Below are 26,399 nucleotides of genomic sequence, written 5' to 3' on the forward strand. Positions count from 1 at the left end.
CTTCCCCGCCGCCCGTTCCATGCCGGGTCGGTCCCGCCGGAGCCGGGCTGCGGGCGCTGCGGCGGGGGCGCTCCCCGGCCCGGCTTTGGCTTCGGGGGTGACAAATTTAACACTCTTTTTAAAAAAAAAAAAAAAATTAAAATACTTCTTAAATTTTTTTCCCGCCGTTTGCCACAGGTTTTCCTCGGATTATCCCCCCCACACACACCCCCCGCCCCGGTCGGGAAGGTGAGGGTGGGTTTTTGGGGTGGTTTTATTGGGGGTGGCTGGGAGCAGGAGGGGGGTCGGGCAGCAGGTTGGCTCACCGCACCCCCTTCTCTCTTGCAGGCAGCGCCGAGACCGCCGCGCCGGGGCTGGCTCCCTGCACCGCGCCATGGGACGCTTGGACGCCTTATTTTTGAAAACCATCATCTGATTTTTTTGGGGAGGAGGAGGAGGAGGAGGGGGGGTGGGGGGCGGGGGGGGGGGGGGGAAGGCGGTGGCGGGCACCGACAGCGATCCGGGAGACTCCTTGAAGCCGGCGAGTGGATGATGGATGGCCGAGATTTCGGGCCCCCCCGCTCGGTGCACGGCCCCCCTCCGCTGCTCTCCGGGCTGGCCATGGAGAGCCACCGCCTGGGAGCCACCGGCCGCCTGGCCCCCGCCGCCGGTCCCATGGCCGCCGGGCTCCCCGCCGCTCTCCAGCCCGGCAAGTTCCTCGCATCGGGCATCAGCCTCCACTCCCACCCGGGTAAGGCTCCGCGGACCCCCCCCGGCAGCTCCCCCCCCCCCGCCTTCCTTCCCCTGCGGGCAGCGGCGGGTGCTGCGGACCCCCGGGGCCGGCAGCCGGCGGGGCTTTTAAGCGCAAAAAAATTTATAATTTCATATATATATATATATATATATATGTGTGTGTGTGTGTGTATGCTTGCAGCTCTTTCGCGTGTTTTCCCCAAGGGTTTTCTGCCTTGCCTGGCTTTGATTTGGAGGAAAAAAAAAAAAAAAAAGGCGGGGGGGAAATAGGGGAATGGGGGGAAAAAAAAGGGGAATGGGGGGGAAAAAATCCCCCCCTCCCTCAGCGCGCGGTTTTGTTGGCAGCGAGGAAAATCCCCGCCGAGGCGGCTGCGGGTGTTCTGTGGAGTAAATCCGGGGAATAAATCCGATTTTTGGGAAAGCTGGGAGAGAGGCGGATCGGGGTGCGGAGGGGAAGGGGCTGCCCTGTCCCGCCGGCTGCTCCAGGGCCGGGCAAAAAACCACCCTCGGGCTGGGAAAAGAGGCAAAACGGGGCAGTTTTGGTGACTTCCCTCCGGGGCGGCGGGCGGTGCAGCCCGAGCCCGGCCGCGGTCCCTGCCACCCCCGGGCAGCGCTGCCGGCAGTGCGGGTTTTGGTGTTTTTTAGGTTTTTTTTTTTTTACTTGGTAATTATTTTTTTTTTTAAACCTGCAAACAAAACTTCCATGCAGGGGCTGCTCTCTCCTTATATTTTTTTCCCCCTTTCTCGATGCGCTCCATCCTCGGGCAACCCTACAGCCGTACAGCCTCTCCATTAAAAAAGAGGGAAAAAAAAAAAAAAGCAGACATTGAAACGTACGGGATTCCCCCCCCCCCCCCCGCTTTTTATTTATTTGCTTAAATTACGGGTTTTTTTCGGAGGCATTTTTATTTTTCCTCCCTCTCCGAGCTCCCTTTCCCAGCGACTCGCAGGGTGGGATAACGCGGGGTCCGGCAGCCGCTGGGAGGACGCTGCCTGCACCCTCCTGCCCACACTCCTGCCCGCTGTTTTGCCGGGCTGCTGCCGAGCTTGCCCTGGGAGGACGCGAGGGATTTCTGACCGTTTGATTTCCCTCTCTGGCTCTATTTTTTTTTTTTTTTTTTTTTCCCCTTTCTTTCCCCTGGGCGTGGAGAGGTGACTCGGAGTTTACTTTAGGCGTTGGGAGGGTGACAGGTTTTGCAATAATAAACCTGCTTTTCTCCCAGCCGCCCGGGATGAATGACTTTGAAATTTGCAAACCTGATTGCCAACATCTGCAGAGAAGGAAGCAGCCCGAATCGAGGGAAAAAGATTTATTAGTTCTAGACTAGGTGGCAGTGCCAATTTCCCAGGTGCTAAGAGGAGAGGTGTAAAGCGAACGGCTATGAAGCCAAGCACATGGGCAAACACCTTTTTTCTTTCCCTTTTGTCTTTTTTTTTTTTTCCCTCCCTTTTTTTGTCCTCGGTATTTTTTTTTTTCCCCCTCCTCCACCTCCTGCTAAAGCAGAATACGATCTCTGCAAAAATTCGTCTGGACAATCTCAAGCCAAACCGAGTGCGGGTTGTTGTTTCTTTTTTTTTTCTTGGTTGATTTTTTTTTTAATTGGGTGATTTTTTTTTTCTTTTTTTTCTTTTTTGTTTTCTTTTATTTCTCCTCCCAAAGTTTCCTTTTCTGGTGCTTCCCTGAAATCCAGGCAGCCCGGGAGGGAGGCGCCGAGCTCCGGCTGAGCTGAGCTGACAAAAGCGTTGCTCCCTGCCGCCGTCCGCGAGCTTTCCCACTGTGCCGCAAGCCCTTGGGCTGGGAGCGAGCCTCAGATTTGGGGCCCCTCACAGAGGGAATAGGTTTTGTGATCCCTCCAATTTTTTTTTTTTTAATGTTTTCTTACTATTTTTATTTTCCTTTCTCTGAAGTCTTTAGAAAATCCCCCCCCATTCCTCCCTGCACCTCCGTGGTGCCCGGCTCTCCTCCTTGCGCTCCCCGCGATGAGCTCGCAAAGCTCGCTCTGAGATTGGCTTCGGCACGGCAATTCAAACCAGGTTAAACTGCATTAAAAAGATACGTACAATTAACAGTCGAAACTTCCATTACACCACGGCAGTGGGATGGGCAGGGATTTTTATTTTTTTTTTTTTTTTTTTACGGCTTTAACAATATCGTTTGAAATGATGATTGCTTCCTGCTACAGAGGGGCCCTTTGTAGGTTTGCGTTTGCAGTGTTGATGTTGGGGGGTGTGTGTGTTGTTTTTTTTTTTTTGTTGTGTGTTTTTTGGTTTGGTTTGTTTTTAGGAGGGGTGGAAAGCAAAGGCTTGTGCAAGGGGTTAAGAAAAGCGGGCAGGAGGCGAAGCCTTTAAATAGAGCCAGTTCAAACCGATCTTTAAATACCGCCGGGCTGAAGAAAGAGACTGTTGAATCTGTCCCAGCGTCCTCCTAAAATAAATACGCCCCTGTAAAAATAGCGTGATTGGCCATATTTGAGGATCCAGTTATCGCTGGCACTGACTTCTTATTTTTCTCGTAGCCTCTGCTCCTTAGAGCAGTCCGGGCTCTGCTGCAGCACCAAAATACGGGTGCCTGGGCTGCGTCCAGTGACCCCCAGGCCCTTGGCTCTTCTCTGGGGGGGGGGGTTCTATTCTGTGGTAACGTTTCGGCCGCCGCCGCCGTGCAGGCCGGGGGGACGGGGACAGAAGCCCCTTTGTTGGAAGCGCACGGAGGGAGGAGGGAGCTGGAGGCTGAGGTGGGAGGTGAGCTAGCCCTCGGCTGCGGGGCTGCCATCCCGCGTCCCCCCCTGCTCTCGGGCATCGCCATGTCCCCGTCCCTGGGGAGGGCAGGGGGGTTATGGGGGCCGGGGAGCAGCGGGGTTGCTCCCCGACGGGCCCCGCCGAGGGCCGGGGGAGGAAGGTGACTGTTCGCAATGGAATTTCATCCCTGGCAGCGGCCGAGCTTGCCGGGAAGACCTTGCATAAAAAGAGGCTGCAATTGATGGGGTCGGGCAGCCGAGTCCATTAAAGCAGTAGCTTGCTCTGCTCTGTGGCCCGCGGCTCAAAATATGGGGGGTTTATAGTTTTGCTCTTTCCCTACCCCACTGTCTTCGGGTTCAAGAGAGTGTCCTGGTCTCGGCTCCATCCCGCGGCGGGTGCGTTGTTCTTGGCAGCTTCTGTGTTTTGGGGGAGGTGGAAAAGGCTCCCTCGGATGCAATTGCTAAGGGCTGCTGTGGGACCACGTCCCTGCCAGGCAGCGGGGCTTCCTGCGAGCAAATATCATCCACATGCAAAAAAGACTCTCCGAGTTTAAAATAATAATAATAAAAATCTGCTTTTTGCCATGTACTGAGGTATCCTTTTTTGGGTGGGATGCGTATGGGGGGGCTACCTGAACAGATCCATGTTTGTATAAAAGGATGCCCAGCCTCTTCCATTAAAATATGCTTCAGAAACACTTTCCAGTGCCTGGGAAAAAGGACACACCTGTACGAACAGAGCTGACTTTGTGTTAAATCCAGCTCGAGAGCTGTGGCTGAAAGGAAAGCGGTCAGGCGGAGGGGAGAGATTTTGGTTTGCTTGCTTTAATACTTCCACATTAGCATGTGCATTCAAATGCAGGGATTTGAGGCGGATTGGAAACCATCCATGCTTCCAGGCTTGCTGTGCCCAGGGAGAAGTTTTCCAGACAGCTGGGCCAGGTAGGAGCGTAGGGGGGGGAAAAAAAAAAAAATCCTCCCCCCAGGATAGCTTTGCTGTGCCAGCAAAATCCCACTGTAGCCATCCTTATAATGGCAAAACTGTGCTGCTGCTGAGCCCGCTGATTTTGCAGAGGAGGCCTTGCTGTCGGCGGTGCCAGCAGAAGCACAATTTGCTCATCTAAACTGCATCCACGCTAAAATCACTTCGCTGATAGGAGACGCCAGGATAGCACCGATGCGGTGCTGGACCGAGCCGTGCCCGGCTCCTCCCCGTAGCTGGGCTGGGGGGCTCCCGGGCCAGCGGTGGGATTTTGGCTGCGGTTCGGCGCGGCTCTTTTTGGTCACGTTTTGATGCTGCAAGGAAAATACCATCGGTGTTTAATGGCCCTTGAAATCACGGTTCCCCCTCCCTGCCCGCCCAGGGGGTGGTGCGAGGGGCTGAGCGCGGGGGGCTCCCTGGGGCAGGGGCTTGCAGTGTAACACCGGGAGGAATGCGGACCGTCCGGAGACCTGCCTGGGGAGATGTTTCTCCTCCCTTGAGGCCCTGGTGAAATTAGATGCTTTTTGATACGTGTTTTCAGGCAGAGCAGCGAGCGTGCTTGTCCCGGTAGGGCTCGGGGAGGTGATGCTGGCCTGCGCCGGGCAGGGACGTTGTGCTCAGACCCGTCGTGCTCTCCTGTTTACACCCGGCATCCCCGGGGGCGGAGGAAGCGTTTGGCCATTAAGTGATGCCCCTGCAGCTCCCTCGGGCCTGTGGCCAACTCTGTGAGCGAGGCAGGAGTGGTCTCTTTGGTTTTGCACTGGGGATGAAATGGGGGGGGGGGAAAAAGGGGCTTCTGCGTTTTTGGGAGTCTCCCATCATGCGCTCCTGGGGACGCATTTCCCTGATGTCCCCGTGGTTTCCCCGAGGTCCTGGTGGTCGGGTGGGATGTGGGGTGGCATCTCCATCCTTCAGGAGGGGTGGGAAGGACTGTCCACCCTGTCCTCCAGCCCCCCCGTTGAAGTTCCCCTCCCAAGTGGCGGTAGCTGGCGGTAGGGACACTGGGCTCGGACTGCGGACGAGAGCCCAAGGGCCAATGTGGTGACGTAAACTTGCTCTGAGCAGGGTCCTGCAGGATCCTCCGCTGTGTTAGGGTTTCTAATACCTTCCCCAGCTGAACGGGCAGGAGCCTGGCCCTGCCTCTGGTACATGGTGCTGGCAAAGATGTGCTTTATTAGCATGGTTTCTAGCAGCCCTTCTCCGACCCCCAGCGAGCCTTGCCCCCCACCCGGCACCAAGTCTCCTTGGCGGGGTTGGACAGCACTGGTCCCAGCCCCGACTGATGGTGTGCCGGTGAAAATTTGATCCAGAGGATGTGCCGGTGCTAGAAATCCTAGCCTGGGATGGAATGGGGCACCGGGTAGGTCCCTGGCATTGGGGACAGGCTCCTGCTCTTTCCCAGCACAGCAGCTGTTGGAGAAATGGAAATTGCCGGGAATTAATCTCACTGCAGACGTGGTTAGCAGAGCAGGGCTTTCGTAAGGGAAATTTTAGATCTCCTTCCTAGGATAACCCAGGGTAAAGCTGAAATTGGTTTATAATTATATAGTAAATAACCCCCCATCTTGTCATTTCACCATCTTCTGATGAATATGGAAATGAACATTGTTAAGGGGAATTAACGTCATTACGGCAGCCTTCCAGGTGAGCGCCTTGTGGCTTGGCCGCGGCTGCGACCGGCGGGAGGGTGTCAGATCACCTCCTTTAGCTGGGGTTAGCGCCCGACGAGTTGAAACAAGGCTCCGTGTGTTTTCAGCGTGTACTAAACTGGTCCAGTTAAAGCTTCGGGCGGGAGGTGGTGCAGGGAATCGGGGCCAGCCTGACATGTGCTGACACGAAAGCTGCCTTGCTGGGATGAGGAGATGTTGGTCTGGGTTAGGTAACGTGATCCAGCATCGCTTGCTTGAGGTGCCGAGGACAAGGGCGCGCTTTGTTCTGCCTCGCTGCTGAAACGGAGAACATGGTGGGCCCTGAACCGACCCGAAAATGCAGGCGGGGTCGGGGAAGGGGGTCGGGGAGCGGAGGGCAGCCCCGAGCTCCCTGCCTGCAGGGCCGGGGTAAGGGAGCAGTGCTGCATCCAGCTGCGGCAGCCCCTCGCTGGCTTTTCCAGCTGGGGATGCTCTTTAAAAAGCAAAGTTTGGGAGGGGAGGGCTCCAGCGCGGCCACCCTGCAGGGTGCTGCCTCTCCCTGACCATGAGGATTCGGGGGTTTCCTTCTCCCCATGTTTCTTCCCAGCCCTGCTTTTCTGGCTGGCTTCACGCTGGGATAGCACAGCTGGATGTCTGCAGGCATCGCGACGCACCCACCGGCTGGGGAAAACCACCGTCTCTCTCTGCTGTTTATTTGCTTTGCTTATTGTTCGCTTCTCTCCAGCTCTTAAACACCAAGGGGATGGCAACCGCACAAACCCTTTATACCCATCCCCGTCCACGCTGGCTGGGGAGGACGGTGCGGCAGGAGCCCTTGCCGTACGGCAGCGCCACGGCGGTGACAGTCGGGCTCTCTCCCCACGCCACGAGGATCAGCTTTTGGGTGCACAATATGCTCCGGTTTTCCTCTCCAGCTGTTGTCGCTGACGGTTATGGGAAGCGAAAGGTAGTTGAGAGTTTGGTATCTCTAAATCAGGGAGGTGATGGGCAGATAGGAGAGGTTGAGGGAGGGCTCAGTATATCTGAGGCTGGTTTTTGTTTAAATCCAGCAGGGCTTGAAATAGTGGCAAAAGAGTGAAATGACCTTGGGAATAAATTTTATCGCCAACGTAGCAGTGGCCAAAGAGCCATTTTGAGGGAGCTGGATGCCGGCAGGCAAGCCGAACATGGTGGGCTCGGAGCAAGGGAAGGAGCAACATGGTATGTTCGGGAGAGAATGTGCCTTTTTAGGGGAATAAGGGAGATTTTAAGGCACTCAACCCCGTCTCTCTGGATCTGTATCCCCGGCAACTTCTGCAAAGGTTGCTCTTGCTTTCTGCCGCCATCCATCTTACCCTGCTGCGTTACTGCGAGCAAAGATCCCTTTTTATGTTTGGTGGTTAGATATATTGCCCCTGCTTCCCTTTCTGCCCCTGATCCCTTCTCAGCAGAATCTCCCTGTGGCTTGAATATGCTTTTAATACATTTGGTTTAATTGCTTTTAATTTAAAAAAAAAAAAAAAAAATTTGAAATGGCCAGCGTGCTTGGGAGGAAGGGTTTTGAAGGGATTCAGCTCTTTGCTGCTTGCAAGCAGTGCCGGTAGCGGTGCGTGAATGAAACAGCCCCCGTGTTACCACCGTGCAGCGTGTGTAATTCTGGTGTTTTGTGTCCTGATCTGCTAGGTGGGGAGGCATCCCACATGCCGTGTCACACGCAAGCCAAGCGGATAATAATCCAGCGAGTAAAGGTCCGGGCAGGCGAGTAAAGATGGGTGCAGGAGCCCTCCCGGGGTGCCGGTGAAAGCCCAGCACACCTTTCACCTGGCCCCGCTCCGCCGGGCAGGCACACCGCGCCGGGCTCCCGGCGTGTGCAGCATGCTGGGGTTTCCCTTTGCAATGCCAGTGCTACAGCGGGACTTTCTCCCTAATGAGATTAGCGACACAAAGCGGTGATTCTTCTGCTGCTTTTAATGGATGTTCGGGGTTTGTGTGGGATCGGAAATTCCTACTTTCATCAGATGAGCCCTCTCTGTGACTATTTTGTGGACAGATCTTCCTTTCCTTGGCTTCAGGGCTGACATTCATATTGGCACAAGCTTTTTAGGCTTTCCCCTCCTGCCCCTCTCTGCCTCCCCTCCTTCCCAGCCCCAGCCATGGTGAATTTTATCTTCTTTCCTGTTTTGAATCTCGCTGTCAACCCAAGCCGCTTCCACCTTGTGGAGGACATGAAAGCTCGGTGTCCTTCCCTGGTCAGGCTAAACACAGCTGAGAGGAAGGAGAAATGCAAAAGTCGCTCTTGGATCGTTCTTGCAGGTGCTCCTTGGTCTCCCTAGTTGAGATGTGCAAACACATATGTGTGCGTATATATACATATATAGGGCATCCATCTAGTGCTTCACCTGACGGAGGGCTGGCTGTCCCTGCCTTGTGGCATCGGGGCCAGGTTGGCAATTCGTCAAGAGCCCAAGGGCTGTGCTTCAGTTTGAATACGGATTTGCATAATTCATCAGGAATTAAACCGCACTGCCATAATATTTGCCTCTGCGTTTATCTCCCGTTATCAGCGGCGGGGAAGCGTGAGGTGTTGGGCGTTTGCCGGCCGCAGAGACCCCTTTGCTTCACGGTTCAGCACTTTTTCAGTGCAGAAAAGGTGACGTGGGCTGATGTTCAGGAGGATGCGGGGAGGGCAGGAGCCTCTGGAAGGAAAAAGGGCTGAACGTGGGGTCGGGGGGAGAGGCTGGGCATAGGCTGAGCTTTTGAGCCTGGTTTCCTAAGGAAAAGAAGCTTATGGGATCGTGCTCCATCTGTGGGTGTCATTCTTCCACCCCCAGATTCAGCCCGTGGCTGGATTTCTCCCGGGGTGGTTTTGGTCCCTGCAGATGCTGTGGAGGTCAGTGCTGGGCTCTGGGAGAGGGATGCGTTTGCCCCCGTGGCACACGGAGCAGTACAGGCAGGCGCCTCCGGCTTCACCACACACTTGCCCTGTCCTGGCCGAGCGGGAGACATGAAGCTGGAGCCGATTGGACTCAGTTGGGTCATCAGCGATGCCCTCGCTCCAGCCCTGGGATGTTTCTTGGAGCCGGTCCCCTCTCGCTGCCCGGACCCCCGTGTCATGAGGTGGTTGCTGGCTGTTTGTGTTGGGGTTGCGGCGTTCAGGCCTGATCGGGGTGCCGTGCCACTCTATGCCTCAGTTTCCCCTTGCAGTGCCACCCCTCTTTGCAAGGCACCCCGAGAAGCGCTGAGCCACAGCAGCCGCTTTGCAAACAAGGTTTAAAATAAGCAGCGTTGGAGGCTGCATCTCCCAGGGCTTTGAGTCATCCCGGCTCGTGCTGACTGCGCCTGGCAGGGGCCTGGGAGGCAAAACAAACCCGCATCCAGCTGCTGCCTCCCCACTAGATGTTAGTGGCGGGATGACTGGTTGGGTTTCGGTGGTGGCCCTCCCGCAAAGCGGATTGAGCTGCCGTGGGGAGATGCCACCTCTCTGGTGGCTCTGGTGAAACCTGTGGCTTGGGGCAATCCCCAGCTTGGGGACTTGCAGTTGGGCCACCTGATTTCTGGAGGAAGGGGCGAGATGAGCAGCCCCGGTTTGGCACCGTGTGGGCTTGGATTTGCAGAATGGGGGGTGCTGAGGCTCCTTCCAGCACGCCTGGGCTTGAGCATGGTGGGGACCGTTCTGGCTGCGACCCCTCACTGTGCTGGATTGGAGGACAGGCAGGGACGAACCCGGGGGCGATCCCGCGGTGGCCCCCACCCACCACCCCACGCAGAGAGAAGGCAGCCAGGGCAGCGGGCGGCCACGGCTGGCGACGGGAAGCCGAGGGGAGGAGAGGGCAGGTGGCATTTACCTTTTGGTGGGTGCCCCGGCGTGCATCCGCGGGGCTGGCTGCTGCCCATCACGCAGCGGTGTTTAATTTCTCAATGGGAGGGCAGGGAGATAATGCTGCACAGTCCCATTTAACCTGCTGGTGACCTGGTCTTAAGTCATTGTGGCTGAAAATAGACCGTGTTCCCTCCAGGGCATGGCTAATGGTGCTGGGAAAGCTGGGATCTCTCTTTGAAGGCTGATTTAATTGCTGCTGGCAGGCACTCGGTGCAGGTGATGTGGGGACCGGCACCCGTGCCATCCTGCAATAACCTCCCCCCACCGAGCGCCTGTAGATCTCCCGGCTCTGGCAGCGAAGGGTAACGAGCTCTTTTCTAACGAAGGCACGGGACAGCGGCTCAGAGCCGGCGCGTGGGTGTCGCTGGGTTAATTGCATGGGCAGGGCTCGGCCAGCGGGGAGCGGGGACTGGCCTGTTCACATTGCATCTTCTGCACCGAGTTTGGGTAATATGAAAAAAAAAAAAAAAAAAAAAAAGGGGGTGGGTTAAATTTCTGTGCTTAGGAAGGAGGGAAAGCACCTGCAATGAAGGTGTGTGCCCGGTACCGGGAGCAGAGTCAGCCCTAGGGCCCCCGTGCCAGCCACCAGTGGCTGGAGGGTCTTCACTGTGATGAAGGATGGGCCAGAGCAAAGACGTTTTGATGCTGTCCTAGAAAATCAGAAGAGGAAGGCAAGACTACAATCTAGCAGCCAGGTTCTGCATTCCTGGGGATTCTGCTAATCAGTTTGAGAGTTAAAATTACTATTTTTTAATTTCCATACAGCATCTTAGTAAGTGTGGAGCTGAAAAGCCCATCAGGTTGCTCCTTGCTATTTGAGGAAAGCTGTGTGGTTGTATAGTGAGAGCCTGGAGGTTTTGGTGGACCCCTGTTGGGGTGTGAGGTTTAATTACGCCAGCGGAAAAGGAGAGATATCCAACGTGGTGGGGGATTTCGGGCTGGGGACGCAGAGGAGAAGCTTCTGCTGTAGCAGCCAGCAGTGACCTGGCAGCATTGACACTGGCTTGAGTGTTTGTGTGTCAGGATTAACGTGGGACCGGGTTGGTGCTTCCCAGACCGCGTGTTTCAGGCTGTGCAGACTGGCTGCACATCATGTCAAGGGTCCCAGTGGGATGGTTTCCATCCTGGCCCCTCCAGCAGGAGGAAAAGCCACCTTCCTTCTGCCAGAGGGATTTGTGTCTCCACCTGGGTGGCTTCTTGCTGCCCCCCATGAAGACGCTGTCAACAGGGAGCTGGTGGGTGACCTCGCAGGAGATCTTCAGGGCGTCTCATCGGTGTCCTTGTCCTGTGGCCCCAAGCCCTGAAGCACCGGTAGACCTCGGATTGCATTTGCTTTGTTGCACAGTGGAAACTGAGGCACGGGATGAGTCTGTAGGACACCCGGGGCAGAGCCAGAGCGTGAGCACTGATCCCTTGAGCCCTTGCAGCCGCTTCTCCCCATTTTCTCCTTCTCCGCCACCTCCAGGGTGTTGGGGCTGTTCCAGCTCCTGGGTGAGGAGGAGGTGAGCGGTAGGGCTCAACCTGATGATACTTATTTCCAGGGAGGCAGGGAACCCCTCCGTGCCCTGTGCATGCACCCTGCCCTTTGGTGTGCCTTGGCTGCGGGGGGGGCCCGGCAGGTGGTGATTCACCGCGAGGGTAGCACGGCAGTAAAATCATGGCACGGCATTGGCACGGGGTAATGGCTGCGGGAGGGCTTGTCGGAAACCCGGTGGGAGTGCGTGCTGTTCCTCTGCTGACGCAGTTGCGAGCAATAGTAAATATTGAGCAAGAGCCACTTAAAAATAAAGCAGCCTGGACACAGACTCCCACATGGAATAAAATAAAATTAAAAGAAACAATAGAGAGCTGCACTGAGCTGGGGGGGGAACTTGCCTTGGCTTTTAAAGTAGTGATTTTTGCAGCTGAAGGAAAGCAGCGCGGTGGTGTTCAAGCTGGCAAAGGCCGGGAGCGTGGACTCCCCACCAGAGGATGCTGTCTCCGAGCTCACCGGGGCCCTTAGAAGATTAAACGGGGAGTTAAATTTACCTGGCTGTTCTGGATCCAGGGGATGAGATCGAAGGCCTTCAGGGGACGCAGAGAATCGAGGCTGTAAATTAAGGCTTTGAAGCAACTGCCAGCCCCGTGGCACAGGGTATAAGTACAGCAGGGTCGGGTTTTGGGGCAGAGGGCGGTTGGTTGCGACGGCGGCAGCGGCTTGGGGCTGCGGGGACGGGGACAGGGACCGGCCACCGCTGTGGTCCAGGTGCATCTGATCCGGGGGCTTTGGTTTCAGCCCGGCGTGTTCGGGGGCTCGTATTGCTGGCGTCTCGTGTGTGGCATGGAGTCAAGGTGGCTCCGGTGCCTTGGGTGTCACTAGAGCTGCCCTGGCAGACAGGGGAGGAGGCGGCAAAGATTTACACTGTCAGCGCTCCTGGCTCTCAGCTGTTCGCAGCCACAAATATGTGCATGAGAAATAGCTGCGGCCATGCCTCGCCATGCTGCGTGCCCCTGTGTCGTGGGGCAGAGATGGGGAGGTGTGTGCTGAAGGGGGGGGGGCCTAAAAGAGTCTCCCCCCGGGAAGCTGCTGCTTCTGCAGGAAGAGTATCAGGGATGCACCGATGATGGTGAGCACAGGCAGCTGGTGCTGGTACGGTGGCTGTCCCACCGGCGGTGGGAGGGGTTCCCACGGGGGCTGGCGGCCGGCAGGTACTCGCTGTGCTTGGACTTCTCCCGGTTCCCCTCCCTCCCTGCTGGGGAAAGGGAACTCATGAGGACGTAAGCTTTTATCCAGCTGTTTGTGGCATGGTCTGGTGTCCCAGTTGGCTGCCTGTGAGGTGCTGCGAGCTGGACTGGGGAAGAGGTGACTGTGCTCCTGGCCAAGGGCGGCTGCGGCTCCTGCTCCGTGCCAGAGCCCAGCAGCCAGCTGAGATCCTGACTGCAACAGGGCTGCAAATCTCCCTGGGGTGCCCAGAGCTGAAAACTTCCCATGGAAATAAACCCAAAGCCTTGCCGCTGGGTTTCCCAGCCCCTCTGGGCTCAGACTGGAGGGACCACGGGGCCAGGCTTTTCGGCTCGGGCTCTGCTGTGGCCACGGTCCCTTGCACAGTGCTGCGTGGTGCCAGCCTGCTTCCTGGCAGTGTGTCCATCCATCACGGCCCAGGGAGGATGGGGCGAGATGCCGGTGGTTGGAAATATTTCATAAGTGGCAGAAACCCATAACGGGCAGATGGGGCCGATGGGGGAGAGTTACTTCACTTCTCCCGGGGTGCTGGGGGCTGCCGGTCTTCCGGTGACAGGGCTGTGGCTTCTCGGGCAAAGATGGCTCGTGCCTTGGGCTCAGCTTCAGGGTGCGCTTTGCAGCCGGCATCGCACGTGGCCGCCTGCTTGCCTGTCCAGGCCACTGGGGCTATCACACAGCTGCATCCTGTTGTGTGATTCCCTTCGAGGCGACAGCAGGGACCGGAGAGCCATCCCCGGGCATGGATAGAGGCTTTGTGGATGCTGCTTCTCCCTGGTGCATGGGTGCTGCCGGCTGGTTTGGAAAACTGGACCAGGGGAGTGAATTCCCCATTGAGTGGTGTCTCAAGCTCCTGCTTGCTGTCCTTGACCCTTTGTGGGTGCTTGAGTGAACTGTCGCCTCTGCGCCGGATCGGCAGCTGGCATGGAGGGCAGCGTGGGGATGCCATGAAGGTGCCGGCTGGTCGCCTGCAACCGGGCTGGGGTGGAGCAGCTTTCCCAGCGCTGGCACACACGTGTTGCATCAGACCTGTAGGCTGGCTCATCGGCTGGAGCCGTGTCCGCGGGGGAGATGCATTCAGCTCTAGCGTGTCCCCCTCCTGCCCTGCTCTTTCACAACCCAGGCTTGTCCGACTCTTCCAGCTGGAGCTGAATTTCAGGCCTGGGGACTGGGGGGGCCAAGATGGAGAGAGCCTGCAGGTTAAAAACTCTGGGCGACCGGTGGCATGCGGCAGCCCGCTCTGCTGCAGGCACGTCCGCCCGCCTGCCTTCACCACCTCGGCCAGGCAATGTTTTCTGGTGGCTCCCTCCTCCTGGGGAGCTTTGGGCAAATCCCGAGTGGGCTGAGCACGTGGGGCCCGTTTCCCTCTCGCTTCCTCCGGCGCGACCTCTGGCCTCCAAACGTTGGTGTGCGGTTTGTGCGGTCGCTGGTATCTCATCTCCCCATCAGTCACATCCCCTCTCGGTGGTGAGTCACCCGGCCATACCTCTCCCCCCCATTCCCCCCGCCGTTTTGGAGAGCTGAGCAAAGATGAAGATGTTTTCAACTGGACTAACATATCTGCACCCACCAAGTTCTTCTAATAACAGCCCTTAGTGATTTATGTCTCAGTCGTGCAAAACAGGTACATTTTACCAGCTCATCTTGCAGCTGGGAAGGAGGGGACGGGCGCGCGTCCTGGCTCCGTGCCCATCCACTACACCCACTGAAGCATCGCAGGGGGGAGCTGAGCAGGGATGTGATTTTGGCTGCCGGCTGTCACCTTCCTGCAGGGTTAAGGTGGCTTGAGGGATGATCTCTGTGCCCCTTAAACCCTTTTACTTTCTGAGCCGGGCTGCTTTGGATCATGTGTGCCCATGCTACCCCCTTTCCCAGGTGGCCAGAGGCTGTGCTGATGGGCACGCGCGTTTGGCGTGGCGTGGCAGGGAAGGGAAGGGGGGCACAGCTGGTCTGGTGCTGGCAGTGCTACTGACTCGCACTTCCCTGCCTGCACCGTGGTGCCAGCCCGCCGCTGGGTGAGCAGTCGGCTGGAGGAGCGTGGCTCAGCCTGCCGAGACCTGTCGGCATGTCCCTGGGCGAAAAGGATCTTGCGCTGGTTCAGCAAACGCTCTGGCCCCGGGCAGATGGAAATGGTTGTGGTTTCCCCCTTTCCCCTCCCTTTCCCCTGGCAGAAGCCCATGGTTGGGGTGAGCTGTGCGTTGCTCACTGCGGTAGAGTTTCTTCCCTTGGCATCGCTTTCTGGCGCGGAGATCCAAGGAGGGAGCAACTTGCCCGTGGCTGCCTCCTGCAAATGCAGCTACTTAGCGCATGAAGGAGCAGCTTCACCTCCAGGTCCTGCCCGGGGGAGCAGGGCAGCAGGTTTCGGGCTGTGTGCGAGTCTTACGCCTGCCCATCAGCATTGCTGCTGGAGGGCTGTATGGAGGAAGGGATGCTCTGGCAGTGCCTCGGAGTTGGATTTGCATTGGGTTCATCCCCAGGAAGGCTGTGGCTTGGATCCCTCCTCCCTGCCCCAGCTCTGGTTCCTGGCAGGGAATGGGCTGCCTGGTGCAGGGTGGCTTTGGGGCTTGGCTAGTGGCATCAGCTCGGTTCTGCTGCTGCTTGCCAGCTGGGGTGGTAACACTGCCCTGCAGGGTCCCCAACCTGTCCACCTGAACCTGTCCCTAGTTCGGACTGCACATGAAGCCGCTTGTCATCACTCTGCTCCCTGCTCTAGCACAGCGGCTAGAAAACCTCTGTGACAGCTTGTCTTACGTTGGGCAGCTGGAGGGGATTTCATCTGCCCTTCAGCCACTGTCATCCCACAGTTCCTCATCCCCTTGTTCTTTCGGCCGACCTTCCCACTCCTCTTCCTCCTCCTGCAGCCCCGGGCTGAGTCGGGATCCCAGCGGTGGGAAGTGATAATGCTGATTGCGGAGGAAGCCCCAGAGTGTTTGGGGCTGGGGCTGACCCTGTGTTATCCCTGGGTAGGATAAGATTCCACAGGCAGGGACCTGCCCCAGTAGGACCAGGAGTGTAACTGGTGCCAAAATGCCTCTTTGGGTACCAGTAGCTTAAGCTGTGTGCAGACGTCCCTGTGCTGGATGACAGGGCTGGATCATGTCCCCTTCCTGGAGCTCTGCAGGTGCCTTCATGTCCTTGCACCATGTGCAAATGGGGACGTGCCATGGGCACCTGCACGTGGCAGTGTCTGCAGCGTGGGATGTGTCTTGCCGCAATCTCCATGCTGGTGCTCTCTCCTGCTGGAGCGCCTGCAGCTGAGATCGAGGTCTGGCTGGGAGAAGGGGCTTATGTGGGGATGTCTGGGGCTGGAGCCGCTGGGCTAGCGTGGCATGGGGTGCTCCAGGGGGTTTGCTGTGCTGCAACCATGTGCTCTGCCAGATGGGACTTGCGTTCCCTCGGAAATGTGTCGCTCCTGCTCCAGACGCTGGCTCGTCGCCAGCCCAGCCGTGCCAGAGCGGCGTGGCGGAGGTGGCGCGGCCGAGGCAAACATGCTGTGGAGTGGAGCTGCTCACAGCTAACCCCAGGGTAGGTGCCCCTGGGTGCTACCCAGCATTCTCCAGCCCTGGAATAAGAAAGCATGTTTGGAAATGCTCCAGTATGAAGGTTTTGGGGTTACCAAGGAGAGGTGTGAATGTGTGTGCACACTCAGTGCCTTTACAGCACCCTGCACAAGATCAAATGGCAAGTTTTACCTGCTGGGAACGGGCTCTGTGTTGAATTTCATGGGCACAGCAGCTCCCCTGGTCCTGCCACTGGAGGGTTGGCGTGTGCGGGTGATGCCGCTGGGAGCTGTCGGGCGATGGATCTGGGCCAGGAGCTGTGCGGAGCACCGTGTCGGTGAAGCACATGTGCCGGGATGCAAACATGTATGCGAAAGAGATCCCGGCTGTCTAAATAATGTGAAATATTGACTAGCTCTCACAGATGGTGCTCCACGTGCAGCTTCGGGGACTGAACTTACGTCTCCTGTTGGGTTTTGATGTGATGTTGTTTTGATCCAGTTGAGTGCTGAACTCTTGACAAACTCATTGCCTGCTTGCTTTTAGTGGGATTGCTGAATTTTGGGGAGGTTCGTTGCTAATGGGGTCTGAGGGGGAGGGAGGAGGCTTGCAGGGGGCTTGACTGGCTCCTTCAGACTCTCCTGATGGCTTTTAATCCGTTTTTAAATGATGGCACCAACTGGGAAGCTGGTTCTCGCAGAGCGTTGCGGTTTGTAGTATTGCACGGGTGCCATTTGGTGGCAGTGTTGCAGAGGAATTGCTGCCTGTAGCCAAGAGCTTGTGTTATTACCACTATTATGGTGATTGTATTCACTGATGAAATGCTGCTGATGATTATTTGCATGAGCACGTTGCTGGGGGGCCCACTCTTGGAGGAGGCCCCAGTGTCCAGGATATAATCCAGATTGCTGGCAGCTGGGCCTTGGGGACACTCTGCCTTTGTATCAGCTCGTGGGGAGGCAGCAGGTTTTCTCCTCTGTTTTGCCTTCCTTGGAGATAAGATGCTGGTTTTGGGTATGTGAAGCTATGCTTTGTGTGAGCTGCTGTGGAGGATGCTCTCACACTTTCCCCAAAGCCTGCACCCGGTGTGGTGCGGCTGCAGCGGGGACGGGCTGTGTTGGCAAAGCTGTGCTGGCAAGAGAGTCTTATCGCTGCTCGGGAAGCGTGTTGGGGAGTGCCCTCACCCACAGGTCACTGTACTTGTGATAAAACAGCTTATCGGCCAGGTGGTTTGGTCATTTAGCCTGCAGATTTAAGGCTCTGCTCAGAAAGCAGCACGCTCCATTTGCAGCCCACCGGCTGCAAAGTTAGAGCCTCGCAGAGGTGCAAGGGGCGAGCTGGGGGACCTGCAGAGGGGGGTCAGTACCTAAAGCAGGGGTCCCGAGCAGCGCTCCCCACTGTGGGCTGTGTGAGGTGTGCGTTACCGCACGCGTCCTTGCAGCCGCTGCTACTGGCGCGTGAGGGACCGACAGCCACAACAGTCTGTGCTCCTGCGGGGCTCGTTCCAAGGCGGCGTGCTGCTCGGGCTGAAACATGTTTCCCTCTTCTGTTTCCTATTTTCTGCAGGCTTTTCCCATCTGCCTAACGGGCTCTACCCGTCGTACATTCCCCTGAGCCACCTCGAGCCCCCCAGCGCCGGCAGTCCTCTCCTGGCCCAGCTGGGTCAGCACAGCCTTTTTGAGTCACAAAAAGGTGAGTCTGGGTCCCCACGCACCCTTCCCCTTCATCATCCCTGGCGTGCTAACCCTGTCCTTAGGGCTTGCTTGGCTGCTGGAGCTGCTGGATGCTGGGATGATGAGGGGGAAGGGCAGGAACCCCCTTGGGTTATCATCCAGGGATGTCTTAGTAATACCAACGTCTTGGATGTGGCTGTGTGTAGGGAACCTGGCCAGATCCCTCCTTGAAGCCCCAACTTGCTGCTGCATCGCAAGTCTCAGTGTGCATCAGAGACAGGGCTGTCCTGCGTCCCCACCTAGGCCATGTGGAGGTACCTGCCAGGTCTTCTCTGCCTTGGTCCTTCCTGGCCATGTCTGAGACATCCTTGAAACCTGTTCCCTCCTGGTTTGCCACCTCTCATCTGTCTCTGTGTAGGACTGAAGGGGTTGGAGGCCCGTGGTAATTTTGTTTGCTTTTGCTCTGCAGATGGGTTCTACCTGTCCGGCCACGCGGGCCAGTCCGCTTTGCACCCGCAGCCTCCCCTGTCGAGGACCGCGGGCAACCACACGCCGAGCACTCTGCTCCGGGAGAAGGACCTTGGGCAGCTGCATAAGAGCTCAAAAGAAGGCCTGAAAGACCCCAGCGGGAAGGAGCGGGCATGCCGGAGCGATCTGTCCCTGCCCTTTGCCAAGAAGGAGGGCAAGCCGAAGGAGGAGCCCCGGCCCCGCAGCGTGGTAGACCTCACACAGGACACCAAGCCCGACAGCGACCGGAAAGTGAGTGTGGTGGAGAAGGCAGTGAAGGTCGGTGAGCGTCTCTCACCGTTCCTGGCTGAGCACATGCCAAATCGGGGCGCGGGTGGCGGGGAACCCAAGTCCAAGAACCCTCTGCAGAGCTCTTCCCTCAGCAACTGCAACGGAGGCGGGGATCCCATGCTGAAGGTCCTGGGTGCCGAGCAGGATCGCTGTGCCAAGGATCCCGCTCGGCACGATGAGAACATGAGGCCTTCTGCGCACGCCCACGCTGAGCGGCTGAAGCGGGGGGAGCCCCTCCTGCCCTCTGTGGGCGCTTTGCACGTCTCCTGCAGCTGCCCGTCCCCACACCCCTCGCAGCCGGGGAAGATGACGCCGGCCACGACATTCCCTCCGCAGCCCGTCCATTCCAGCATGTACACCATCTTCCCGCCGGCCAAGGAGCTGGGGAGGGAGCACAAAGTCATCGCCCCCACCTTTGTGCCTTCGGTCGAAGCCTACGATGAGAGGAGTGGACCCATCCAAATTGCCTCGCAGGCCCGTGACAACAAGGCAAAAGACAAGGACCTCGGCAAGGTAGGGGTGCTGCAGTCACCCACAGAGCGGTGCCTTGCGGACACCTCCCGCACGCTCTTGTCCCAGGACTTTTCTTGCCACAGCGATGCCAAAAGGATGGAGGCTCTGAGGGAGAAGGGCTCGGTGATCAGGGCGAACTCCATGGCACTGAAGAGACAGGTCACTTCGGAGCCCTTCCTCAACCGGCCGGGGCTGGGCTCTCCGGAGAGCAGGGAGTTCCTGGCCTCCAAGGACTTGCTGAAGCCGAGTCCGGAGGCAGAGCATCGCCCCTGCGAGCGGGACCGCTTCCAGCGATCCAGCTCCAAAGAAGCAGCGAAGGTTTATGGCACTTTGGACTCTTCCCGGCAGCACCTGGACCACGGTCAGCTGAAACCGCCCGAGCAGAAGTGGAAGCCCTTTGAGATGGGCAACTTTGCCACCACACAGATGGCGGTGCTGGCTGCGCAGCACAACCATGTCACCCGGGCGGAGGAGGAAGCCAAGAAGGTCTACCTTGACCCCAGTGGCTTGCCGCGGTCCTCGGTGGTGGGCTCACGGGGCGCCACGGATGTCCTCCACCCCGCCTCCCATGGCGAAGGGTCAGCCATGCAGAGCCTCATCAAGTACAGTGGCAGCTTTGCCAAGGAGACCGCGTCCCGGCAGAGCTGTGGCAAGAAGAGCCCCTTCGGTGGCTTGGGCAACATGAAGTTGGACTCTTCACAGCTGGGTGCCTCCAAAGTGCAGCAGCTGCTGTCGCAGCAGCCAGCGAAGCAGCTGAAGAGGGACCCTGAGAGACCCGAGAGTGCCAAATCCTTTGGCCGTGAGAGCATTGGCTCCCAGGGCGAGGTGGAGGTGAGGCACTTGCCCGTTGGCATCGCCGTGGCCGTGGCCCGGCAGAAGGACAACAGCAGCAGCAGCAGCAGCAAACTGGGGCCCAGCTTGGCGGACCGGGATCGCTCGCTGTCTCTCAGCAGCATCAAAGGTAAGTTCCCCAGACCTGTCTCGGGACTCCCCTGTGGGATCTGTTCCCTGGGGAGAGCAGCCACCCAGTGCAGGCTGTGTGGCATGAGCTGAGTTTCGCATCCTCAGCTCCCTCTGCCTCCTGTTCTCAGCCAAGGGCACGTTGTAGACTACAGCAGGGAGCAGGACTCCCCATGCAAGAAGGAGTCCCCTTTCCCCCATGCCATCCCCTCTGTTCATCTCTGAGGACAACCCTTCTCCACGTGTTTGATCCCTGTTAGTGAAGGCAGTGACAGAGAAACCCCTTAATCCACCTTTGTGCTGGTGTTTTAGTCTCATGGTTTTGATTTAAGCCATGGTGCTGGTAGGAGGGGGATGGCTCCAACGAGTGTTTTGGTGCTCTGCTTGGCTTGTGTAGCAAGGGGAGAGCTCGGCTCTGGTGTGCCAAGGTGCGATGCCAAAGCTGGCGAGAAATGGTTGGGTTTCCATTTTTAGCCTTTGCTTTTCCCATTTTTCTGCCTTCGCCCCCTTCTCCCAAACCTCAGTGGCGAGAGGCGGTTTCTCCTGGCCCCTGTCCCCGTTCCCATCGCCTCCCGTCGCCCTCCCCACGGCCGGGCAGGAGCTGACCAAGGACCTCGTGGGCAGCACAGGGAGCTGTTTGTTCAGCCGTTCAATCGTCCCAGACCCTCCCAGCTTGCGTTAAATGTAATTTACTGAGCCGAACTAAAAGGCTGCAAACAAGGGTTGAATTCTGGCAGGCCTCTGGGCTCGTTGCTAAGTGATGCAGTTGGCTTTCAGACAGAAAACAAGACTGCTTTTCTCCTCCTCTCGCCCCCCAAATGCTGCCCCCCCTTTGTGTGCCAGGAGATACTCGTCTAATAACATTAGCTTGCTTGCGCTGAGTGGACGGTGCTTGAATGTTTAGACCTTTTAAGAAGGAGAAAGCAGGCTTTAGTTGGCTAATCTGTAGTATTTGGCAAGTAAAATGCAAGTATTTAGTGCTGGGCATTGGTTGTCAAGGAAACGGACCTAAGCCTTTCCTCCATGCATAACTGATTGAATTTTTCTATGCGGTCCGTGCGTCATGTTCATATATATAGACAAAATGATCATTCACTGTCCGGACAATCATCAGTCTGTACAGAAAAGGGACCGTCCTGTTGGCGGGGTGGGGGCTAGGCGGGAATTAGGGAAATAAGAAAGTGTGTGTGTGTTCAGATGGGGGATGAGAATAAGATGATAAACCTGTCTATAAATAACGGAGCGCAAGTAATGTAGATCAGAGAGGGAGGAGCAGAGATAAAATAACAAAATAATGTGTTTCTAATAAAAGGCTTGGGGCGGGGGTCAGCTCACCTGGTGCCAAGGAAGAGAGGGAGGCTGCGAGTTAACCAAGGGCTTGCTCCATATTGCTGACACTGAAGAGGCAATTTGGCATTGATTGGGGAAAAGAAATAGGAAAAGGGGCTCCAAGGGGGGAAAACCTGGGCTAGGGGGTGGAAGGGGATTTGTGTGTGAGTGGGGATGCTGGTGGAGAGGCAGGGAGGGATGCTGGGGCTCCGGAGGGATTCGTGACCTCCTGTGCCTCTTGCCATGGAGGCTGGGTAGTAAAACTGAGCAACGGAGGCTGCATAGGGCATCATTCAGCAAGTCGAGGAGGGGCTGGTTGGGGACAGCCACTGCACGCAGTGTCCTGGCACGCTGCAAGGGAAATGTGGTGACCCTGGAAAGTCCTTCAGGAGGGAGAGGTGTGTGCCAGGTTTTAAAGCATCTTTGCTTTCTGCCTGAAGCCCATGGAAGGAGCCTTAGGGAGAGGAGCCGGGAGAGATGTTGTCTTGTTCCTGGATTCCTTCTGACAGTAAAGGCTGAGGGAATTGGAGACTTGACAGCAAAAAAACCACGGGCTGTCCAGGTTTGTGGAAATACACAGCAGAGCTCTCCTTGAAAAGACTGCCTGTCAGCAAAATAGACTTGATGTTCCTGAGATGCTTTCCCGTGTGCCAAACTTTATCCAGATGGGAGAGCGAGGACCCTGGAAAGGGCTGCCAGGAGCCAGGGTGCAGCTGTGTGAGGCTGTGCTGTGCCGCTGAGCCCTGCGGGGTACAGAGCATCGCCTGGGCAGGGGATGTGCTGACAGGGTGCACTGAGAGCTGGGGGGAAGTAAACACCTTCCTTCTGGCCCCGTTAGACGTGGCCAGCGGCTTCCTGTGAGCAGGGCTGGGATTTAGGGGCGGGTCACGTCACCAAAGCATAACATGGACGGGGCAACAGGGAATTATGGAAAAAATGCATATGCAAGAAAGAAGCTAGGGAAAAAAACAGGGAAAAGCAAGCCTAAAATCAGGCAGCTGGGGTGAAGACCTTGGATAAAATAAGGGAAGGGTGGCCCCAATACCTGGTCCTGGCAGGGCCAGCGAGGAGCTGCTGTTCACTCCTGTGAAGGTGCTTCCTAACCTCTCGCAGACGCGGCTGCTACCGTGCCAAGCTGTATTTGCAAGAGCTGTTCTGATTCTGGATGAGCCGTTTCTCGAGCCAAACATCCAGACCCCCTTTTTGGACTCTTGCCCTCCTCTGCCATATGTGCCCCTGCCTCACCAGACCCCTTCTTGTTGCATGGCTTGGAGGCGGATGCAGATTCCCGCTAACAGGTTGAATTACAGAGTGGAGAACTCTGGTTTTGTGAGGGTCCATAGTGTTGGTTCTGCCTGTTGCAGAAGGACAGGGCTTCAGAGCATACCCACTGCTCCCAGACTGGTTTACAAGAGCAGAAGGTGCTTCAGAAGGTGCAGAGATAAAATGCCCCCCTGTGAGATGTGCTAAGCAGGACTGTGTGGTTTGATGCAGGGATTTAGCTGGGCCTTGTCTCCTTCTGAGATGGGAAATCTGCCACTGTCCTTCAGCAAAAATGGTCCCGTTGGTCCTGCTGCTCCCAGGCTGGTGGCTGTCCTGTCCTGGTGAGTGGGTCCCTCGATGGCTTGAAGACACGGACCTCAAACCACATGCACCTGGGTGCTACCAGGAGCCACCTTAGTGAGAATATCTTGATCACATAGACAGCCTTGCCCTGTCCTTTAGGGCTTGAACCTGATACAGTCTTGGGGACAGTGGCATTTGGGTGTGCTGGCTTCCAGGGTACTGCCTCTCCATGCCCAGAGGAGAGGGGACAGCTTTCCCCACACTGTTTCTCGTGTCTGATGGTGCTGGGCTGTCTCTTAGGGCATGGACGCTCGGAAGATGATTGCGGGGATGAGAGGAGCCGCCACCGGGACAGCCACCTCCTGGCAGGGCGCTTGGAGCGGGATCAGGAGAAGCTGCTCAGGTGAGGGCCAGAGGGGGACAGGGTCTCTTGCCACAGTGCCACAAGCCATGCTTGGGGACGGCCTGTCTGGAGGAGGGACAGGATTGCATCCATCCTGGTGAAGCTGCTGGCACCAGCCTTGCTGGTGCGGAGAGGAGTGCTGAGTGGGGTACCATGGGGTTACGGGCAGATCCTGAATCTGCAGCAGGGCAATCCTAATAGACTGCTGCAAATCCATCCCTGCTCCAAAGAGATGGAGAGATGGGATGTTTTATTCTGGACGTGACGTTAACCACCTCCATCACAGCTCTCCTTGAGCATCTGACCCTAGTTTGCAAACACACTTGCCTGGCAGACTGGTCCATACCCCTGGGCTCCTCCAGCCGCGCAGTAACCTGCAGCACTCGGACCCTCTCTCACTCTCTCTCTTGCCTCCCTCATGACCAGAGAGAGCAAGGAGCTGGCAGATTTTGCCCGGATACACCCCTCCGGCTGTGCCACGAATGGCTTGAACTCCAACCTCATGGTGACGGGAGGCCCAGCCTTGACGGGCTCCGGGCGCTGGTCTGCAGACCCGGCTTCGCACTTGGCAGCCCACCCCTGGCTCCCCAGGACAGGGAGCCCCTCCATGTGGCTGGCTAGCCATCCCTACGGTGAGTGCCCTGGGAGGGAGCAATGTGTCCATGGGGTGTTCACACCGATGCAGTCCAGGGAGAGGTGTTGCTAAGTGCCCAGTGAGGCTGCTGTCTGATCACAGGGGAAAGGGAAGGAGGTATTTTAGAGCAGTCAAGTGGTAGATGACTCACGTGGGTAGGAGCTACCTGCATCCCCTGAGTTGTGACTGTGGTGTTTCTTCTTCCAGGACTTGGTCACCCTTCCCTGCACCAGGGCATGACTCCAGGCTTCCCCCCTGCCATGGGGGGAGCCCTCCCTTCTGCCTACCAGTTTGCCAGAGACCCGCAGTCGGGGCAGCTTGTTGTGATCCCCAGCGAGCACTTGCCACACTTCGGTAAGGATGTCCCTGAGGACCATGCTTTGACAGCTGTGGAGGAAACAGGCTTTGGAGAGGCTAGATAGGAGCGTACGTACCCGTGGAGACCAGCAGCCACAGCTCTAGGGTGGGCGTGAGCTGGCCTCTTGTTAGGTTTGTTTCAGAGATGGAAATGTGTAATCTTCAGCAGTGGCTCCTCATCCCCTGTAGGACCCCATAGACTTTGGGTCCTTGGTTAGGAGAAACTACTTGTGGGCTCAGCCAGGGACAGTCAAACCAAGGGTGGGTGGAGAGCAAAGCAAGTCAGACAGGCCCCAGGACCCATGGGGGTGGTGGGAGTGGGGCTGCTGAGGGAAAGACAGCACCCTTTCCCCTCTGCATTTCTGGTTGCATTTCTGCATAGCCCAATGTTTGGCATCCCCCACACCCTGGGATTGGGGTAGAGACAGGTGCCCTGCGTGATCCTGAATCCTCTAGCCATCCCCATCCTCCTGCCTCCCTGACTGCATCTCTGCTCATTCCCCAGCGGAGCTGATGGACCGGGCACCCCCACTGTGGCCCGCTATGTACCCCCCGACCAGGAGCTCCCTCCAGCATGCTCACCAGCTCCAGCTCCTCTCCCATCAGCAGCTGCTGCGGCAGCACGAGCTGTACATTCTGCAGCAGCAAGCGGCCCATGCCATGGAGCTACAGAGGAGCGCCCAGCTCGTGGTACGTTTTCCGGAGCTTCTTGCTCGGACATGAAATGAGCCTGAAGTTGGAGTGTCTGGGGGGAAAAAGCAGCTGTGCCGGTGTTGCAAGTGTGTCTCAAGGGGACGGATGCATTGAGCGATCCTATCCTGGTCCCTGGGATACGAGGCATTCAGTGCATCCTGCACTGTTGGGGTGGGTTTTGGAGGGGTTTGGTGTAGAGCTGTGGAGCAGTGCTGTCAGGAGAGCTGCCCAGCAGCAGCGTGACCTTGATTCCTTCCCTAGGGATGTCTCTGTTTAGTTGGGTGGTTTCATCCCTGGTCACCTCCAAACAAACCTCCTGAGTGACTCAGAGAAGCCAGCTGCAATACTGGCAGCAATCACACTGGGTCCTGGAGCCAGCTCCCATTCACCAAATTATTTTGGAAGTCGTGAGCTTTCATTTGGGTGTTTTACACCCATTTAATTTTTATAGTGGTCATCTGGTTTTCAGCCTTCATTTTACATGTGTACTTACTAGGCTGGAGACGTAGAAATAGAAGTGGTTTGCTTTGGTTGCAAGTGAAAGTTGAGACACCCTTGACATGACTCCTGGAGCTGGCAATTTGTGAAGAAAGCTATCACAGATCAGTGTCGCCCTCCATCAGATTGGCCTTAAAATGGTGTTGCAGAGGAACATGTGTTTTATTCCAGTCCATGTTTGATAAGACCATATTTTGGTCTTGTTTGGTGGTAGATCTATGCTTTCCAGGAGCAGGTAGAGATGTCGTGCTGAGTTTTGCTTTGTTCTTGTCACAGGAGAGGTTGAAGGCGAACGAGCAGCGGGCAGATATGGAAGAGAAGGTGACGAAACGGAACCTGGACAGTGCCAAATCAGGCCTTTCCTCCTCTGCCCCAGGACTGGTGCACCGAAAACCACCCGTGCTGTCTCCCAGCGCCTCCACGTCCTACAGCAAGGCTGTGAGTCCACCTCCCCTCTCTCCCAGGGCCTCACCCGTGTCTGTGCTCAAAGCTGAGGTGATCCAAAAGATGGAGGAGCCACCTTCGCAGCCAGCCTACTCCTACCCCGCCACCCCCAGCTCCCATCCTTCCAGCCCGCCCCCTGCCTCTCCACCCCCTGCCCCTGCCATCCCTCCAAAGGAAGAGGTGCCCGAGACCGTGGAGAAGAAAGACCTGGAGCTGGAAAAAGAGGCTGCTGGTCCATATCAGGCCTTGTTCCCAGGTAAGAGCGCCCTGCTTTGGCAGAGTCCCGTTGTGTTTGTGCCTGCCTCCCTTTTTCTCCTCAGCTCTTTCCTGCTTCCATCCCTTCCTCTAGAGAAAA

The 26,399-nt window shown here is 57.1% G+C and overlaps 1 protein-coding gene across 4 annotated transcripts in view; it reads left to right on the forward strand.

Annotated features, from left to right (window-relative positions):
• Window positions 1–490: 490 nt before the first annotated feature.
• TNRC18 (trinucleotide repeat containing 18) overlaps window positions 491–26,399 on the forward strand; it is a 56,637-nt gene continuing 30,728 nt past the window's right edge. For all 4 annotated transcript variants that reach the window (XM_076351167.1, XM_076351170.1, XM_076351169.1 and 1 more), the window contains exons 1-8: window positions 491–730; window positions 17,743–17,868; window positions 18,319–20,121; window positions 23,316–23,418; window positions 23,845–24,050; window positions 24,260–24,406; window positions 24,915–25,099; window positions 25,877–26,300. In XM_076351167.1, coding sequence (XP_076207282.1) covers window positions 529–730; window positions 17,743–17,868; window positions 18,319–20,121; window positions 23,316–23,418; window positions 23,845–24,050; window positions 24,260–24,406; window positions 24,915–25,099; window positions 25,877–26,300 — 3,196 coding nt within the window. In that variant the 5' untranslated portion in view covers window positions 491–528. The remainder of the gene's footprint in view (window positions 731–17,742; window positions 17,869–18,318; window positions 20,122–23,315; window positions 23,419–23,844; window positions 24,051–24,259; window positions 24,407–24,914; window positions 25,100–25,876; window positions 26,301–26,399) is intronic.

Source organism: Aptenodytes patagonicus, chromosome 13, assembly GCF_965638725.1.
Source record: "Aptenodytes patagonicus chromosome 13, bAptPat1.pri.cur, whole genome shotgun sequence".
NCBI classification, from domain to species: Eukaryota; Metazoa; Chordata; class Aves; order Sphenisciformes; family Spheniscidae; genus Aptenodytes; species Aptenodytes patagonicus.